Below are 12,563 nucleotides of genomic sequence, written 5' to 3' on the forward strand. Positions count from 1 at the left end.
CAAAACCAACATGGATTAATGAAACGCTAGAACATGGCACGTGTTCACGGCATGGGACACAAACCTAGACAGCATCTTAAAAAGCAGAGACATCACCTTGCCAACAAAGGTCCATATAGTTCAAGCTATGGTTTTCCCAGTAGCAATGTATGGAAGTGAGAGCTGGACCATAAAGAAGGCTGATCGCCGAAGAATGGATGCTTTTGAATTCTGATGCTGGAGGAGACTCTTGAGAGTCCCATGGACTGCAAGAAGATCAAACCTCTCCATTCTGAAGGAAATCAGCCCTGAGTGCTCCCTGGAAGGACAGATCCTGAAGCTGAGGCTCAAATGCTTTGGCCACCTCATGAGAAGAGAAGACTCCCTGGAAAAGACCCTGAGATGGTGGGACAGTGTTCTCGAAGAGACCAGCATGAGTTTGACCAAACTGCGGGAGGCAGTGGAAGATAGGAGCGCCTGGTGTGCTCTGGTCCAGGGGGTCACGAAAAGTCGGACACGACTAAACAACAGCAACAGAACATGGCAATCAAATGAGCCCCCGTTCTCCGAATCTGTGGCAGCCCCAACCTGTCCCGCGAAGGAGAAAGCTGATACAGGAAATTTTCCTCCCTCTCTCATCACACCAGAACTCATCCAATGAACCTGAAATGTTGGAAGATTCAGGAGGGCTTGCAAGGGAAGCTGGCAACGGCCGCTATTCATTTCAGCTTTCGACGTAAACACAGGAAGTACCTGCACTGAGGGCCTCTTTCGTATCCGGAGCTGCCCCATTCCGGCTCGACGAATGTGGTGCCGTTGTTCGAATTCTCCAGGAGATAGAGGCAGTAGAAAATGCTGTAGTGAAACCTACAAGGACGCAGAGAGAAGGAGTGTATGAATCGAAAGAGGTCCCTAACAGCATAAGCGAGGATGGAAAAAACAAACCTAGGTAACAATATACAGATGTCAGCATGGGGGAAATCATGGAAGGGGGATTTGAGATTCATAGCATGTCATACATTAAAAGAAAATGTTGCAAAAATGATGTCTCACTGGTATTTAACCCCGAGTAAATTAGCAAAAATGTATAGGACAAGTTCAAAAATCCACTGGAAATGCAAAGAAAAAGAAGGCACCCTTTGCCATGTGTGGTGGAACTGTAAAGTAATAAAAGAATTCTGGGAAATGATATATAATAATAATTTATTATTTACATCCCGCCCATCTGGCTGGGTTTCCCCAGCCACTCTGGTCGGCTCCCAATCGAGTGCTAAAAACAGTACAGCATTAAATATTAAAAACTTCCCTGAACAAGGCTGCCTTCAGATGTCTTTTAAAGATAAGGTAGCTGCTTATTTCCTTCACATCTGAAGGGAGGGCGTTCCGCAGGGCGGGCGCCACTACCGAGAAGGCCCTCTGTCTGGTTCCCGGCAACCTCACTTCTCGCAGGGAGGGAAACGCTAGAAGGCCCTTGGCGCTGGATCTCAGTGTCTGGGCAGAACGATGGGGGTGGAGACGCTCCTTCAGGTATACAGGCCCAAGGCTGTTTAGGGCTATAAAGGTCAGCACCAACACTTTGAATTGTGCTCGGAAACGTACTGGGAGCTAATGTAGGTCTCTCAGGACCAGTGTTATGTGGTCTTGGCGGCCAGTCCCAGTCCCCAGTCTAGCTGCCACATTCTGGATTAACTGCAGTTTCCGGGTCACCTTCAAAGGTAGCCACACGTAGAGTGCATTGCAGTAGTCCAAGCGGGAGAATGAATTGAATTTTTAAAAAAATTATATGTACCGTATTTTTCGCTCTGTAAGACACACCTAGTTTTAGAGGAGGAGAACAAGAAAAAAAATGTTATCTCCCTCTCTGCTCAGCGCATCTCCAGCAAAGCAGGAGAAGAAACGGAAGGGGCTCCGTTTCTCCTCCCGCTTTGCTGAAGGGGCGCTGCACAGAGAGTGAAAGCTGCACAGCGGCTCTCCAGCGAAGCGAAGCCAGGAGAGCAAGAGGGATCGGTGCGCACCAATCCCTCTTGCTGTTCTGGCTTCTGGGATAGCTGCGCAGCCTGCATTCGCTCCATAAGACGCACACACATTTCCCCTTACTTTTCAGGAGGGGAAAAGTGCGTCTCATAGAGCGAAAAATACGGTATATATTGCATACCACTGCTTCATTTTCAAAAAATCAAAATCAAAGGGGTTCACTGCACAGAACACACAAAGCCATACAATAAAACCAGACAGGTATCAAATTAACTACTGCGGAAGGTTATATCCTTACCTGACTCTGCAAAGGCCTGGCTAAACGGAAAAGTTTTCAGCTGGCGTTTAATAGTTGGTACACAAGGAGTCAAGTAAAACGTGCGTCTGCGTTCAAGGATGCAGCTTGGGTTTCGCCGCCGCTGGGACCCTTGACTGTCCCCCCCCCCACCTTTTAAGCCCCTCCCTTGGCAGACGTACCTGTTGCTGATGTGAATCTTTTTATCCCGCATGGCAAACAGCACAGTGGCCATGCAGTACAGAATTTCCATGACGTCCACTAGCGAGAGGCTGGAGCTGGGTCTCCTAACAGAAGCCACCAGCTCCTGGACGTCAGAGACACCTCCAGAGATCAGCACAATGGTAGCGAATATGGCCCAAATGTACGGAGGCTGGAAAGGATATTTAAAAAACAATAATAATTAGGTTCATCACAAAGGTTACGTTTTATGTTGTATTATGTTTTTAGATATGTTGGAAGCCGTCAAGAGTGGCTGGGGCAACCCGGTTAGCTGGGAAGGGTACAAATAATTTATTATTATTAGGCTTTAGAAATGCAATTTACCAGGCCTAGTTCCAAGATGGAACCAGAGAACCATCTGTCAAAGGATAACAGAACTTACCGTGCTTTTCAGGGTAGAAGACTAGGGTTTTTTATTAAAAAATTAGGTTCAAAATTGTGGGTCGTCTTTTACACAGATACAATCTCTCCCCATTTTCTCAATTTGGAGTCCCCCCAAATAGGGGTGTGTGTGTTATACATGGGGGCGTGTTATACTGGGGAAAATATGGTGGCCCATGAACACAATGCATTTTGAGCACTTGAACCAGGCAATTAACGGCAGCAGCAAGAAGGAGATTGGCAGCAGCGATTGGGCGGGTGATTGGTGGCTGCGGCAAGGCCTGCTGGCAGCTGGCTGGGGCAACTGGGCAGGTGGTTGGTGACTGAGGTGAGACGGGCAGGTGATTGGCGGCTGCGGCAAGTGGGCGGGTGGGCTGTTGTTGGCGGCGAGCGGGCAGACAATTGGTGGCAAGCGATTGGCAGTGGCGGGCAGGCGGTGAGCGATTGGTGGAAGTGACCTCCCCCACCCCCCCAAAAAGCTTTATTATTATTATTATTATTATTATTATTATTATTATTATTATTAATTTGTACTCCGCTCATCTGGCTGGGTTTCCCCAGCCACTCTGGGCGGCTTCCAACAAAGATTAAAAATCCATTAAAATATCACACATTAAGAGCTTCCCTGAACAGGGCTGCCTTGTTTTTCTCTTTGACACCTGGTGGGAGGGCATTCCACAGGGCAGGTGCCACCACCGAGAAGGCCCTCTGCCTGGTTCCCTGTAGCTTTGCTTCTCGCAGGGAGGGAACCACCAGAAGGCCTTCAGAGCCGGACCTCAGTGTCCGGGCAGAACGATGGGGGTGGAGACGCTCCTTCAGGTATACTGGGCCAAGGCTGTTTAGGGCTTTAAACAACTTAATTTCTTAATTTTGGGTTAAAAAAAAATAGGGGTCTTCTTATACATGGAAAAATACGGTAATTCAGAAAGGCTGATGAACCTAGTACAGCAACACCCGCTTTCCAACACGATAATTGTTTACACCAATGGCTCTCCTCCCTTCGCGTCCTCTAGGGAACCCCATGATTCGTGAACCACTGATTTAGACCTTCCTGTCACCTTTTCCCAGCAGTGATGTATGGAAGTGAGAGCTGGACCATAAAGAAGGCTGATGGCCAAAGAATGGATGCTTTTGAATTCTGGTGCTGGAGGAGACTCTTGAGAGTCCCATGGACCGCAAGAAGATCAAACCTCTCCATTCTGAAGGAAATCAGCCCTGAGTGCTCACTGGAAGGACAGATCCTGAAGCTGAGGCTCCAATACTTTGGCCCCCTCATGAGAAGAGAAGACTCCCTGGAAAAGACCCTGATGTTGGGAAAGATGGAGGGCGCAAGGAGAAGGGGACGACAGAAGACGAGATGGCTGGACGGTGTTCTCGAAGAGACCAGCATGAGTTTGACCAAACTGCGGGAGGCAGTGGAAGACAGGAGGGCCTGGCGTGCTCTGGTCCAGGGGGTCACGAAGAGTCGGACACGACTAAACAACTAAACAACAGTCACCTTACATGCTGAGTGCGTCACATGCCACCCTTTTAACTGGGGTTCCAATTACCTCAAAGCCACCTTAGTAACAGCCACAAATTAAATACACACACACACACACACACACACTGGGGAAGAGGGCTGAGAGCTAAAGCGTCAGGGAACGGTCAACTCTCCTACGATATAATGCAATGCACGTTTACTCAGACGTAAGCACCAGTGGGCTCAACGGCCACATACTGCCAGGTCCAGGGGGATCGCAGCCTTATTGCAGGAGAATACAGTGGTGCCTCACAAGACGAAATTAATTCATTCTGCGAGTTTCTTCGTCTTGCAAAGCATGGCTATTAACGGCTATTAACAGTACTTAGCAGCTTTAAGAAAAAGGAAACAAACTCGCAATTAAGAAAAAGGAAACAAACTCGCTATTAACGGTACTTAGTGGCTTTAAGAAAAAGGAAACAAACTCGCAATTAAGAAAAAGGAAACAAACTCGCTATTAACGGTACTTAGCGGCTTTAAGAAAAAGGAAACAAACTCGCAAGAACTCGCAAGAACTCGCAAGAGTATAAGCATGCCACACTTACTCCCGCATTGGGGCTCGACAGCTCAGGCAGCCAGCTGGCAAGGCAGGCTTCGGCCTTGGGAAACAGAGAGTGGTTTGTCAAGCACTGGCGGATCGCTCTGGGGTCCCAGCAGCAACGGCTCTTCGCAGAAGCAACACATCTGTGTGGAAGCAAAGCAAATAAATATATACGGTGTTAGTGGAGCCCTCATACACCAGGTCAGGACTGTCTTCGCAGGAAATGACAGACAGTGATACCTTGGTTCTCAAACGCCTTAGTTCCCAAATGCCGAAAACCCGGAAGAAAGTGTTCCGGTTTTCGAACTGTTTTTCGGGAGCTGAACGTCCAATGAGGCTGTCGGCTATCGTTTCCGGGGCGCCTGCACCAATCAGAAGCTGCGGCTTGGTTTTCGAACATTTCGGAAGTCAAACAGACTTCCAGAAGGGATTAAGTTTGGCACTTTTGTTTTTACTATTTATTTTGCGTTTTTGTTTTTGAGGCGTTTTCAGTTAATTTGTTTTTGTGACTGTGTGGAACCCAGTTCAACTACTGATTGACTGATTATGTTACTGCAGAAATGGATAAAAGCCCCTCATCCAAACAATGACTATCATCAGTGCAGGTAAGAATTATATTTTTTAATTTTATTTTTTATCATCTACAGTGGTACCTTGGGATGCGAATGGGATCCGTTTAAAAAAAAAATCAGATTTTTAAAATAAAATTCTTTTGGAGGAAAAATCTTTCCAAAGATAGTTTTCTATTTAAGTTACATTATAGACCAAAGGCTATTCATCAGGAAATAAGGATTTGTTTTAAGTTTTTCATGTGTGCCAAAACTCAGTCTAAGGGTTTAAAAACAAAAAAAAAGTTTAACCACATTAGTTAACAAACATGGATACATTTGCGATAATGTTATTGCTTTAGTTAAATAAATTGTTATTAAGGAAATGGCTATTTTTTCTCCTTCCAATAAAGTACAGCAGAAAAGTTGCCCAAATACAAACAGTTAACTTATTAAACCTCACCATAATTTCGTAATTATGTGTCTATGTATTTCTGATAGTATAACCAAATCAGTAATTTTTTTGATATAACTGTAAAAACATCTCTGAAAATTTATTATTCCAAAAATGGAACTTTCATCTGGTTGTAAATGTTAAGAGTATACCAGCATGAATGAGTTTTTCTGTAAAACTATAATAATGATGATTTAAATCGAGTCTTACTGACGAGTGATTTAAATCAATTTGATTTAAATCAAATCCACCCTGGAAGCATTACTCACCGTAAAAACCCCAGCGGAAAGTGGCTCTGATTTGGGGTCAGGTCGTATCGTTGCAGGATTGCCTTCACAATCAGCTGGGCCTCGGCCTCAGACTTCAGGTACTTGTAGTACAGTTTTTTCCAAGGAACAAACTGCAAAAAACCAAAGCAATGCATCAGCTCCTTTCTGGAAACCGAACAAAGTTTAATTTATGCATTCTTCCCTCCCAGAGGAGTAAAACAAGCAGTGTTAGGAACTCAGATATAGTGACCTCCCATCAGATATCAAGGCAACTATCTGACTTTTAAAAGACATCTGAAGGCAGCCCTGTCTAGGGAAGTTTTTAATGTTTAATGCTGTATTGTGTTTTTAATATTCAGTTGGGAGACGCCCAGAGTGGCTGGGGAAACCCAGCCAGATGGGCAGGGTATAAATAATGGATTTATTATTATTTATTATTTATTTATTTTATTATTTATTTTATATAAGCTAATCGTCAAATGGCACCTTAAGCCTAGGTTGCGGTCGCCACAACAGACAGTATAGGTGCCCTTTTCTCCTCAGTGAAATTTCTTCTTCATTTCATTTCTGTACCGCTTTCGATTTCAAAGGAAAAAAGATCTCAAAGCGGTTTACAACACATTAAAACATCCCGTAAAACAATCCAGAATAAAACAAACGCAGGGGAAATATTTCACATCCTATTCTAAATGACATTTTGCTTTCCTGCTTAACTGATGGAGCTGCCCCATAGCAGAAGTTCTCTAGGAAGCCAGTGGGGTGTCCTAGTTAAGAGTGTCCTACTAGGACCTCGAAGATCTGGGTTCAAATCACCACTCAGCCAGGAATATCTCTTAACCTATGGCTAGGCAAACTAAGGCCCGGGGGCCGGATCCGGTCCAATTGCCTTCTCAATCTGACCTGCAGATGGTCTGAGAATCAGTGTGTTTTTACATGAGTAGAATGTGTGCTTTTATTTAAAACGCATCTCTGGGTTATTTGTGGGGCATAGGAATTTGTTATTTATTTATTTTTTCAAAATATAGTCCGGCCCCCCACAAGGTCTGAGGGACCCCTGTTTGCTGACCCCTGAATTAACTTACCTCACAAAGTCGTTGTGGGGATTAACGGGGGGGGGGGAGTGAAGCATGTATTATTCTTATTATTTATCGAATTAATATACAGTGGACGCTCCAGTTGCGAACGTAATCCGTGCGGAATGCATGTTCGCAACCTGTAGCGGTGTGTCTGCGCACAAGCAAATTGCGATTCGGCACTTCTGTGCATGCGCAAAGCGCAATTTAGCACTTCTGCGACTGCCGAAACCTGGAAGTAACCCGTTCTGGTACTTCCGCGTTTCGGAACGTCCGTAACCTGAAAAAACGCAACCTGAAGTGTATGACTTTACTGCCCTATATCCAGAGGTCTTAGTGCCGTTCACGGAACAAAAATCAAAATATAAAACCACAAAATATATAATCAAAATAAAAACCACCACCCAGTAAATCTCCCTGCCCCCCACCAAAAAACACCCACATTTTAAAGGGCATAGGATGTGAAATCAACCAAAGGCCTGGTTAAAAGGGAACATTTTCGCCTGGCACCTAAAGGTATATAATGAAGGCGCCATGCGAACTTTAGATTTCAAAGGAAAAAAAATCTCAAAGCGGTTTACAACACATTAAAACATCCCGTAAAACAATCCAGAATAAAACGAACGCAGGGGAAATACTTCACATCCTATTCTAAATGACATTTTGCTTTCCTACTTAATTGATAGAGCTGCCCCATAGCGGAAGTTCTCTAGGAAGCCAGTGGGGTGTCGTAGTTAAGAGTGTCCTACTAGGACCTGGGAGATCCGGGTTCAAATCACCACTCAGCCAGGAATATCTCTTCGCCTGGCACCTAAAGGTATATAATGAAGGCGCCATGCGAACTTTAGATTTCAAAGATCTTCTCCCCATGTACTCCTTGGGAGGAAAACAGTGGGATATACCGTATTTTTCGCTCTAAATAGGACGCACCAGACGATAGGACGCACCTTGTTGTGGGGGGGAGGAAACAAGGGCGGGGGGAATTCTGAATCCCAGAAGCCAGAACAGCAAGAGGCTTCTGGGATAGCCTATTGGTGTTCTGGCTTCTGGGATAGCCGCTGGGATAGCTGGCCTAGCTTTGCGCCGCTAACCCCGAAGCTAGAATAGCGAGACGGAGTGCTGTGCAGCACTCCGTCTCGCTGTTCTGGCTTCGGGGACAGCCTGTGAAGCCTCCGCAGGGCAGTCGGGTGAAGGCACCCCGCTGCCCTGCGGAGGCTTTGCGCAGCTAACCCCAACGCCTTTGGAGCGCAGCGTGAGGTCCCGCTGCGCTCCAAAGGCTTCAGGGATAGCCACCGGAAGCCTTTGGAGCGCAGCGGGACCACGCACTGCGCTCCAAAGGCTTTGTGTTCCTTTTGCTGAAGCCAGGAGAGTCTTGCCGCTGCGCTCCAAAGGCTTCAGGTGGCTTTCGCTGAAGCCTGGAGAGTGAGAGGGGTCAGTGCGCACCGACCCCTCTCGCTCTCCAGGCTTCAGCGAAAGCAACGCGTAGCCTCCAGAGCGTGGAGGGAAAGCTCCCTCTGTGCTTTGGAGGCTTCACGTTGCTTTCGCTGAAGCCAAGGAGCCTGCATTCGCTCCATAGGACGCACAAACATTTCCCCTTAATTTTTGGAGGGGGAAAAGTGTGTCCTATAGAGCAAAAAATACGGTACATTAAAGCAATAAATATGCCTTTCTGCTTAAGAAAGCTGGAGGGGCCAGTCGGAGGGAGATGTCAGTCGCTAAACCTGGCACCTAGAGATCTCCACGTGGCCACAATGGGGCCCATGCCAGTCACAAAACACGCCTGGCTAATTTCTAACCCGACCGATGAGGAAGCATCGCTCACCTGCAGGTCAGAGATGATCCGGTGCCAGCGTTGAGACACCAAGGTGAGGCTCTGGAAGAGATGGGCCGCGGGCACGAGGGCAAAGATCTCGCGGAGAACTTCGTCGGGCAGCTGCTCTATGTTTCCCCGGGGAACATCCCAACACGGGGTCCCCAGGAGCCCAAAACACGCATCTGGCAGAGGATCAATGTCCAAGTCGTTGGCATCCGGCTTGAGGCTTCCGTCAACCCAGAGCTGCTCAGATTGCTGCCCCAGTGGTGGTTTTTTATCCTGGTCCCACTGGTCACTGCCCGTCCCGAGGTTGTTGGGGCTCTCAGGGAAATGTGGCCGTTTCCTGGAAGCCATCAGGGCTGGGTCCCCGCTGTCCCCGACTACAGAGCAGGAGTCCTCCGGGTCTAAGAAGTCATCGTGAGCGAAAAAGGATTCCGGGAAGTCTACCTCCCGTTTGCACTCATTGTCTTTTGCCGTGACAGCTGCACATCTAGGCAGTTGGGGTTTGCTTCTGAAGTAGTCGGTGATGCTGCTTTGGTGGCCCACTCCTCTGACGGAGACTGGAAAGGAAAGAAATCGCAGGATCTGTTTCCAGTCTTCCAGCACCCTTCCCCTCAACATCTGGTACCCTCCAGATGTTCTGGACCACACTGGTCCTGGCCAGTAGGGCCATTTTGAACGACAATGCCCATTTAAGGTGTACAGTGGTACCTTGGTGCTCAAACTTAATCCGTTCTGGAAGTCCGTTCCAAAACCAAAGCGTTCCAAAACCAAGGCACGCTTTCCCATAGAAAGTAATGAAAAATGAATTGATCCGTTCCAGTCTTTTAAAAAGAACCCCTAAAACAGCAATTTAACATGAATTTTACTATCTAACGCTGGGGTCAGCAAACTTTTTCAGCAGGGGGCTGGTTCACTGACCTTGTGGAGGGCCTGACTATATTTTGACCCAAAAAAATGAACAAATTCCTATGCCCTACAAATAACCCAGAGATGCATTTTAAATAAAAGCGCATTCTACTCATGTAAAGGGGACGCGGGTGGTGCTGTGGTTTAAACCATACAACCTAGGACTTGCCGTTCAGAAAGTTGGCGGTTCGAATCCCCACGATGGGGTGAGCTCCCGTTGCTCAGTCCCTGCTCCTGCCAACCTAGCAGTTTGAAAGCACGTCAAAGTGCAAGTAGATAAATAGGTACCACTCCGGCGGGAAGGTAAATGGCTTTTCTGTGCGCTGCTCTGGTTCGCCAGAAGCGGCTTAGTCATGCTGGCCACATGACCCGGAAGCTGTACGCCGGCTCCCTCGGCCAGAAAAGCGAGATGAGCGCCGCAACCCCAGAGTCGTCCATGAATGGAACTAAAGGTCAGGGGTCCCTTTACATTTACTCATGTAAAAACACCAGGCAGGCCTCACAAAATAACCCAGAGATGCATTTTAAATAAAAGGATACATTCTACTCATGTAAAAACATGCTGATTCCTGGACCGTCTGTGGGCCGGACTGAGAAGCATAGCTGTCAACATTTTCCTTTTTTTAAGGCAAATTCTCTTATTCCGAATAGGATTCTTCGCAAGAAAAGGGAAAAGTTGATAGCTATGCTGAGAAGGCGATTGGGCTGGATCCAGCCCCCTGGCCTTAGTTTTCCTACTCATGATCTAAAATGAAAGCAATAAACAATGCACTGCAGTCACACAATCAATCCATCAGTAGCTGAACTGAGTTCCACAGTCACAAAAACCAAACAAAAAAGCCACAAAAACAAAAGCGCAAAATAAATAGCAAAAACAGACAGACCGCAGCATAACCCTCAAAATGGAAGTGTGGCACTCAAATCGGAGCATATTCGGCTTCCGAAAAAAGTTCGCAAACTGGAACACTTCCTTCCGGGTTTGCAGAGTTTGGGTTCCAAGTTGTTTGAGTACCGAGGCGTTTGAGAACCAAGGTGCCACTGTAGTTTTAACCCATCCTGGTGGCTGTTCCCAGGGCTGTCCCTCGGCCGCCAACATCTCCTGCCCTCATTTCCTCACCCCAACAACCTTGTGAGGCGGGTTAAAAGCTGAGACACAGCAATTTGCTCCAAGCTAAGCCAACTGAGGTTGCCCACCGCCAATTTATGGAAGCAAGAGTTTTGCCTATGGCCTCCCCCAAGCCCAAGTTGAAACCCCACCACCTGATATTTAGCAAAGATCGTCCACACAATTCCAGCCCCCCACCACATGCGGCTATACCTCGGGGGTGCTTTTTCGTCCGGTAAATTGGGTATAGACCTCTGTGGACGTCTTGGCTCCCTTGTCTCCGACCCAAAGGCTGCGTCAAGGATGAGGCCCCTTCCAGGCTCTGGTTCAGAGCTTCACATTCGCAGGCTGTTAGGCGAAGCTGCTTATGTCGTCTCACTGTCCTCAACAAAAATCACCCTTTTGTGAGTGTTAATTCAGTATTGGGACAGGTGAGGCAGTGTTAGAAACTCAGGTGCATAAGCTAATCGCCTTAAATGTAGGTTACAGTCACCACAACAGTCTAGGTGCCCTTTTGATTTTTGTTACAATGAAAATTATTATTGCTATTATAACTATTGATTTTACTGGAAGGGCTGGTGCCCTGCTGTTTTTACTGCAATTATCCGTTTGCGTCTAACACAACTTTTATATTTAAATACAGTTTTAATTCTGTTATTATTATATTTTTAATTATTCCTTATCAATGTTGTTAGCTGCTCCTGTTTTTATCAGTAAGCCACCTCAAGGCTCTGTCAGGGAAAGAAAGGTGATTTAATATTAAGGATAATGTGCTAAAAAAAATAATTAAAAACCAATTAACGGTTTATTAAATAATCTATATTCTGCCACATCACAAAAAGCACACAGCAGTTCACAGCTATGTGAAAACAGTGTTCGAAACTCCCCTTTTTTCGAGTTGCATTTTGCAACAGCAAATTTCATTAGTGCGAGCAGTTTCTGAGCTCTGAGCGCAGTTCTGCGCCTAAGATTTCAGATTAAAACTGCAGAGTGGAAGGAAAGGGGGACCTTTTTCTGCCTCTGAAGACCGGAGAAGAGACCCTCTTAAGAATATTAGGGGGGTGAGAAGGGGAAGGAATAGACCCTGAGAAAAATGGACTTAATAGTTAAAGCCATAAAACCAGACACACACACACTCACCCAAATAAAAAAAAAAAGAGGAACTTAAAAGCAAAAAAGCAGATTATAAAATTTACACACAGGCTCTGAAATGCACACAAACTAACAGAAAACCTATGGATTAAAATGCACAGAAAAAGTGATTTCCTGCCATTTTTAAAGTTCCAGCAAATTTCCTCCCAAAATAAAGATGCAATTCTACCCTAATTTAGTAACAGCCCCAATATATCTCACACCCCACCCCATGCAACCAGGGTTTTAAAGCCATTAGCCCTCATTTGCAGTTAATTAAGGGTGTAGATTAATTTCCCTTTTCCCTTCCCAGACTCTCACTCTCATCTTGGAGAAAACTTGAAAGC

General features: G+C 46.2%; 1 protein-coding gene across 2 annotated transcripts in view; it reads right to left on the reverse strand.

Annotated features, from left to right (window-relative positions):
- The window catches only part of FBH1 (F-box DNA helicase 1), a 39,829-nt gene extending 27,322 nt beyond the window's left edge, over positions 1 to 12,507 (reverse strand). Inside the window, exons 1-7 of one of the 2 annotated variants that reach the window (XM_053405071.1) lie at positions 12,308 to 12,507; positions 11,299 to 11,463; positions 9,081 to 9,631; positions 6,186 to 6,316; positions 4,919 to 5,057; positions 2,431 to 2,621; positions 733 to 846 (exon numbers count right to left, since the gene is read on the reverse strand). In XM_053405071.1, the coding sequence (XP_053261046.1) occupies positions 733 to 846; positions 2,431 to 2,621; positions 4,919 to 5,057; positions 6,186 to 6,316; positions 9,081 to 9,631; positions 11,299 to 11,463; position 12,308 (1,292 nt within the window). In that variant the 5' untranslated portion in view covers positions 12,309 to 12,507. The remainder of the gene's footprint in view (positions 1 to 732; positions 847 to 2,430; positions 2,622 to 4,918; positions 5,058 to 6,185; positions 6,317 to 9,080; positions 9,632 to 11,298; positions 11,464 to 12,307) is intronic. The other variant, XM_053405072.1, reaches the window with a different exon arrangement.
- Between the last annotated feature and the right edge of the window lie 56 nt (positions 12,508 to 12,563).

Source organism: Podarcis raffonei, chromosome 10 (genome assembly GCF_027172205.1).
Source record: "Podarcis raffonei isolate rPodRaf1 chromosome 10, rPodRaf1.pri, whole genome shotgun sequence".
In the NCBI taxonomy this organism is placed as follows: domain Eukaryota; kingdom Metazoa; phylum Chordata; class Lepidosauria; order Squamata; family Lacertidae; genus Podarcis; species Podarcis raffonei.